This window comes from Hemicordylus capensis, chromosome 6, assembly GCF_027244095.1.
Source record: "Hemicordylus capensis ecotype Gifberg chromosome 6, rHemCap1.1.pri, whole genome shotgun sequence".
Lineage (NCBI taxonomy): Eukaryota > Metazoa > Chordata > Lepidosauria > Squamata > Cordylidae > Hemicordylus > Hemicordylus capensis.
Genome location: NC_069662.1, coordinates 75,182,558 through 75,189,777, shown reverse-complemented (window position 1 = coordinate 75,189,777; position 7,220 = coordinate 75,182,558). Strand labels below are relative to the sequence as shown.

Sequence of the window (7,220 nt, the reverse complement as noted above, 5' to 3'; positions counted from 1 at the left end):
TAATAACGAGCAGCGTTCATGTTGTTATAAATGCTCCCAGACCCCAGGATGGGGGCGGGGGAAAGCATAGGGGGGGGAAACCCTTCTCTGTAGTATATAGATGCCCAGCAGCCTTAGATATCAGAGGACAGGAGAATCTTTGCTCTTAACAAAGCACCACCATTACTAATCTTTTCTCTCTCCCTCTTCTCCGTGACTGGATTGGAAGGCTGGACCTTTCCGGCTTCCACCTCCCTCGCTACTGTTAACCACTCCCTCCTGCTCTTCCCAAATTCCGATGCGGCTCTACGTCTTGTGCAAAAGCAAATGCTTAGCAAAAGGTTAATATCTCATCATTTCATGTTTAGACCAGGAAAGGTAAATCTATATATGCATAGGTAACTGATTACGCACGCTTTAATTTTTTTTAAATTGTTGTTGGTGTTGTTGTGTTTTTAAAGCTATGTAGTTATAGAAAGGAAGCCTTTTATTAACGTGAAGAAATTTGGTGGCGCCTTTCCCACTTTCCTTGTTTGTTATCCAGTCCGGGTTTTACATCCGGCATCACTGCCGTAGTTCCGACTAAGAGAGGAAGATGCGTTTCGCGCGTGCGCACTACCAGTCTGATGCCAGGCTTGTTGGGCGGAGGGTAGCCGATCGCTGCGGCCTGTGAGTTGTTGGTGAGAAGGGTCGGTCGGAGGGTACCTTTTTGTATAATCTGGTGGGGATCGGGAATTTCCCATTAGTCTTCAGTGGGAGCTTGTGGTCGAAACTGCCTTGTTGGGTAGGAGTGAGAGTCTCCGTAATCCAGCCTTTTTGTTTTCAGCCAGGGCCATCTAGATGCCTTGTGGAAGAGCCCACGCAGGGGACTACCGCCTTGCCCTGTTTGACCCCAGCAGCCCCGTGGTATTTAGTGGGCTCTAAACACGGAGGTTTTATAACTGGCTGTCATGTTTAATAAAAGTCGATAGGATTCTAGGTTCTGATCTGAAGGCGCGTGAGACAGCACACCGTGTAGAAGTTAAGCAGGTCTGGTGGCCGCTGGCTGGATGGGGTGTCGCCTGGGAACCCCCTGCGGTGCGGTTCAAAACACTTTGCTGCCTGAGGAGGATCACCAAATGTAGTCTCCCGCTTTCCCCCCTTTCTATTAAAATCTCTCCCCCCCCCCATTTCTTCCTTTCTTTCAGATCTTTCCTTCTTCCGTTGTGTAGTTGCCAGTTCAGAAGTGCAGGTGCTCTCCATGATAGCCCCCATGACCATGCCCACCTTGGCAGCCAGAGAAGTAGAGAAGCACCGGCGCGCTCTGTCCCTGCGTGACCTTCCTCCACTACACTCCTAACTTTTAGTTTTACGAAGGAAAGAGGAAAACCAGTATGGTGTCATTTCACCTTCTTTCCTCTATAGGCTGTCCATGGGAGTGAGAAGATGCTAGGTGTGCTGCCCCTGAGAACTGGCATACAATCTGCCACCTGCTGCACGTTATCCTGTTTCATAGTAGAGCCAGGCCTGACCCTGTGCATTCCATCCTGAGTTTCAACATGGGCTAACTATAACAATAATATTAATCCACCGAACTATTGACTGTTGCCATGTTTGATGATGATCTTGTTTGAGAACATTAGGAATTATTTCCTTCCCTTTAAAAGTAGTATATTCTCCAGCTATTTTCTTTCTAGGGTCACAAATTGCAAGTGTGTATCATGTTCTGAACTGGAGCCTTCTTGTTAACCTCTATCTGTTCAGCTGTTGGCTCCTTGAAAACGTAATCTCCCTTGCTAGTGTATAATGTGAATTCTGACGTTCAAGGGGCTTCTTTGCATGTTACAAAATACTTGCACTCAAAGAACTTTTAAGAAGCAGCATACTGCTTCCATCATGTGTAATGTTTTATATTGTTTTGTCGTTGTGTTGGATGGCAAAATTGTGATATAATTTATTCTAGATTAATAAAGCTGTAGCAGTGGCGGTTTTGCTGCATGCAAATGTGCCAAAAAACGGTGACTGGCTGTGCCTATGGAATGGCTATACACAGTTCATTCATTATTTCCTAGATGGGTGGAATTCCTTCTGTAGGGATTTTGAAGCGGCTTTGAAACAGTTTTGCATTTGGGGAAGGGTTGAGATGTTATGGAACAATAACAGTCTTTTATATAAAAGCATGACCAAGAAACAGAACCCTGGGCAGGGCTATGCAGATAGGATTTTACTTGATTCTCACCAACTCCTGTTGAATTATAGGGTCAAAGTAAACGAGCTGGAATCAGGGACCCAGTTGAGATCTGAGGCAAGATAAAGTTAGCCCAACATTATCTCTTTTGATGTGTGTGTTATAATATACAAAACTCTAAATCTGGGATGCTGGGAGACATGGCAAGTTGAGAAAATTCATATTTGGTGGTGATAGCAGAAAGGTTAGTAAATTGCTCTTTTATAATGTACAATCAAGTGATTAAAAAAATGGGGGAGTTAGATCTTAGATGTTCCAATATTTTCAGCTGTGTAGTGTTATAAAATTAACATGGCATTTTGCACCTTTGCATGACTTAACCTGGGCTGAATGTATATACAATTTCCTGTGTGAGAAAGACAAGTGAATGGTGGACGCTCTTGCAGAAACTTTTCTTTGAGAAAGTGGAATTGGAGATTTGGGATTGAAAAATTTCCCATACTTTTGTTTTTCATGGGAAATTTCCCATTTAAAAAAAACCTTGTTTTTTTCATAAAATTCAGTAGTAACAATGAATAGATGCTAATGCAATATTAGGCAAGCTTAAAGTTTCAAAGTGGTAATTAATGTTTTTCAAGTGATTATCCCTAGGAAACATGTGAGAGAGTAGATATAATTTAATTGATTTATTGAGTATTCCATTAACATAATTGCTTTCCACACAGAGCTTTGAATTTGTTAAATCATAACATTTATACCACATTTAAGTATTTTATTGATTTCTCCCCTCCCCCACAATTAAATGTTTCAGTTCAACCACATGGCTATTTGAAAAACTTTGAGATACAGTAACTTAATATAATGTTGTTTTTTACTAACTATATATATAGCTCAATAGCATGCCAAATCAGATCACAATCTGTTTAGGGCATCAGAAAAATTTTGCAAAGTAAAATTTTCTGAGGGAAAAAAATTACGCAAATGAGAAAAATTACATGAGAAAATATTTCCAATCCAAACTTTTCTTGAAAACCTACATCTTAGTGGAACTGTGTGTTAGCAGAAGGATAAGAAGAGGAACAGTGGGAACGGTGTTAGGAGTGTCATTAACATACCATTGAGAGAAAGCTTTTTGAAAGTTCAGTGGAATCGCTCTGATTTAAAGGGATTGTGCTTTGATTCGGAATCCGAATCACATTTTGGCATATCCCTAATGATTTTAGGGTTCTTGGTATTTTGTGTGTAATAACTTTTGTATAATTTTTGTATGATTGTTATATATTTAATTTTAATTATGAATTGCTGTTTAACAAAAAGGATTTAACATGTGCCAAATGCATTTTCCATATTGCCAACATTAGTGGCAGATAAAACAATAGTATACAAACAGCCAAAAAGTTTGAACGGTCTCAAATATTCTTACCTAATTTGGTGGCAAGTGAAATAATAATATGCAAGGAGACAAGAATCGTTGCTGAGAGGATTAGTCTGCTTCCAAAGTCCAAACAAGTTATCTAATCGAGATCCCCTGGCATTCCTGTAAGGGAGGAAAAGAGTGGAGAGCTAGCAGTTGCCCAGTGGATGGCCTGTGGCTTCTTTTGGCCAGCTGACTGGCTAGAAGTGTGATCTGCTTGCTGCTGTGACTGAGGAGATTCATTACTAGGGCATGGCATTAGTCTTCATAGTTGTTGTCCATTATCGGCTTTGAATTCTGGTAGACAGGAAAGCCAATGGCACACCTCTCAAGTAATTTTTTGCACACTTGGGTAGACAAGGTTGGCTCCTGTGTTAGAAGACAAGTGACGGTCCAGACAGAAAAATAGCTTAACATCTGCTAGCTGATTTTAGTGTGTGTCAGTGTTCCTTGACATCTGGATATTATGTGTAGAAAGGAGCAGTGTTTAGATATTTACATGAGAGCTGTAAAATACTGTCACTGTAATAATATACATATCTATGTCTTTGTTACATAGTAATCTATTATACATTTTGAAGAGTTTGTGCAAAATAAAGTCACACTTCCTGATTACATACAGACACAATTTTGCATGAACAATGCTCCTGCTGAAATTAACTGAATGCACTATTCTTTGCACCGAAATATGCTTGGGGACATGTTTAAATTATTCTTAGTATTTTTTTTCTTCTGAAATTCTGAATTAATCATAATATTTTAACTGTTGTTCCCAACAGATTTTTTAACATCCAATGATCGGATAAATGATTCCAAAACAATATAATGTCCAAGAAAAGCAGATGATCTTTCTCAGATTCAAATGGACTATTATTCAAATTTACCATATATGGTCATTATACAATAAAATGAATAATATTTGAAGTTGAAATCCTTCAAATTTCAAATTGTTCTTTTTACCTCCTTTTTACAAGCATTTTAATAAAATATTCTATTACATATATTACATATATTCAGTTTCTTGAACTTTCCTAGAAGAGTAATTCATGCAAAGTGACTTTGCCCAGTCAACAATGGGCCTCACTTACTAGTTGTATATATCTACGTGGAATAATTATGGTGTTACAGGACTCTGGAAACTTAAGGAGGCAGGAATTTGAGACTACTCAGATACATCATTGACCAGTTTCTTCCTGTATTTTCACACCATGCTGATAGCCATGGTAGAGTACATTTGACACATGAATATATTTTTGATAAACTTAAATTAACTATATCTTCAGCCAGAATTTTGTCAAAAGTTTTTCTTTATAGTTGTCACAGGAAAGCCACATAACTCCTACATCCCCCACCATGGAACCTCAAGACTATTGGAGTGTTAAGTCCAGCAATCCCACTCCTTACTATTGTAACGTGAGTATTATATTTCATAATATATAGAGGTGTCTGAATGATTTTCATGGTATAGCTACACTACAGACTTCCCTCCCTAATTATTCCAATTTTTTTCATGTTATAACAAAGTATTTACAACAAAAAGGTGGAGATAGGAGGAAACAAACCCAGAAACAAACAGAAAAGGGGTGGGGAGGGAAGGGGAGAATACAGTGGTTAACATATTTATTGATTTGAAATAAACAGAGGAAATTATGCAAATAACTCTAAATAGTCCTTCCAAATTCTGGTATGGGAATCCTCTTTCAGCATTCAACAGTAAATTGTCAGTTCAAAAGTTGCCAGAATAGAGATGTCTTCTATCCATTGAGAAACTGAGGGGCCGAAATGATCTTTCCAACACTGTAAAAGTAATACGTTTGGTGACATTAGTGCACAGGAGAGCCATGATCTGTTGCCCCAGGAGAGGTTCCGGGCATGTGGCAAATAACCAAGAAGGATTGTTCTGTCACAAAATTTACAATTGGAATTCAAAACTAGGTTGATGCGATGTGCGTATGCACATCGGCTACTTCCGATCCAAGGAGAGGATGGGGCAGCAGGGAGGTACATTGTGGCCCTGTCCGGCTGGACCAGTTTTTTAGCGAGCGGCGGGGGTGTGTGTGTGTAAGTGCACCCTCCCCCACCTTTAACGTTATTCCCTCCCTGCCATCAAACCAGCCCCTGCTGGTTCCATGCACATCTCTAACGCCAGGAACTACTATTATTTGAAAAGCAATTGGATTCAGAAATCCATGCATATGCCCTAAAACAACTGTCTGGCTTCTTATGCCAGTTTCTAATCTAATTATTCCTGTCTTACAGTTTGCTGGTCCTTCCAGTGTTTTAAGGCATTTCATTTTGGGAATGGACCATAATGCTTTGTATACAGATCAGATCAGAGAGCAAGGGAAAGAAAGCAGCGATTGCATTCCTTCCCACCAAAGAAGCCAGCAAAAGATCAGATTTCTCAACAGCTAGCCAGCCTACCTGCTCTCTAGCTAAAAGAAAAAGACTTGCCCACCCTCTGGGCACTCTGATTGGCTGCCTGAGGAGTCAATCAGCCTAGTCCCTCTCTGATTGGTTTATAGGGTGGTCCTAGAACTGCCCACTTTACAAAACAAAAGTGAGCATGCCTATTGGCTCCTGCCTTATTAATATTAATATTTTAAAGGTTCTGGTGCTTTTAATTTGTTCCTTGAGATTGGTGCTACTATCACCCACCTCCCAACTTTTAAAACAGCTGCGGGCAAGATCAGCAGAGAACTGAGGAAGGCAGTAGGTACATAAAATGGAGGCAGAGACAATATGGCTGAGAGAGAAATTTAAGGCGAGTGCCATCCACTTTGCCTATAGATAAGAAGTGCCCCTGATAAGAAGAACCCTCTTGGCATAGGCCCATCTAGTCCAGCATCTTGGTACAAACAGTGGTCAGCCTGATATTTCTGGGAAGTGCACAAGCAGCTCATACAGATAGCACCCTGCCTCTTTTGTTTGTCTCCAATATTTAGTATCCAACTGTATACTGTCTCTGAACATGGAAGGAACCATATAGGTATCATGACTAATCATTTTGATAGATTTATGATCAGTGAAATTGTGTATATTTTCTCCTGAAACCATCTGTGCTAGTGGTAGTGAATTCCAAAGGTAATTCATGTGTTGTACAAAATAATACTTCCTTTACCTGTTCTGAATTTACTGCTGATTATTTTAATTGGGTGATCATGGGGGAGCAGGATGTGGGGAGAAATCTAGCCACTTGCTCTGCACGGTTCATAATTTCATAAACCTTGTCATATTCCCCCTTACTAATTTTTTTAATAAACTAAAAAGCCACAGACATATTAAACTTTCATTGAAAATAAGGTTATTTGACCCTTGATCATTCTGGCTGGTGGTCACTGTATCTGTTCCTCTACAATTACCACTGTACCCAATAACCTCTTTGAGAGTGGGTACCAGGACTACAGGTGAAACTCGGAAAATTAGAATATCGTGCAAAAGTCCATTAATTTCAGTAATGCAAATTAAAAGGTGAAACTGATATATGAGACAGACGCATTACATGCAAAGCGAGATAAGTCAAGCCTTAATTTGTTATAATTGTGATCAGGGTGGATTTGATTTAAATCAATCATGATTTAAATCACTAGCAGGGTGGATAAAAATAAAAAAAACCCGATTTAAATAAAAAAAATCCGATTTAAATAAAAAAATCCGATT

General features: G+C 39.5%; 1 protein-coding gene across 9 annotated transcripts in view; it reads left to right on the top strand.

Moving 5' to 3' along the window:
* The first annotated feature begins 183 nt into the window (after positions 1 to 183).
* The window catches only part of LOC128329291 (uncharacterized), a 49,968-nt gene continuing 42,931 nt past the window's right edge, over positions 184 to 7,220 (top strand). For 3 of the 9 annotated variants that reach the window (XR_008309608.1, XM_053260194.1, XM_053260186.1), the window contains exons 1-2: positions 184 to 357; positions 4,875 to 4,973. Coding sequence is in view for 8 of the 9 variants with exons in the window: in XM_053260194.1 (XP_053116169.1) it covers positions 307 to 357; positions 4,875 to 4,973 (150 nt within the window). In the remaining variant the exon portion in view is untranslated. The other 6 variants (XM_053260189.1, XM_053260188.1, XM_053260190.1 and 3 more) reach the window with 6 other exon arrangements.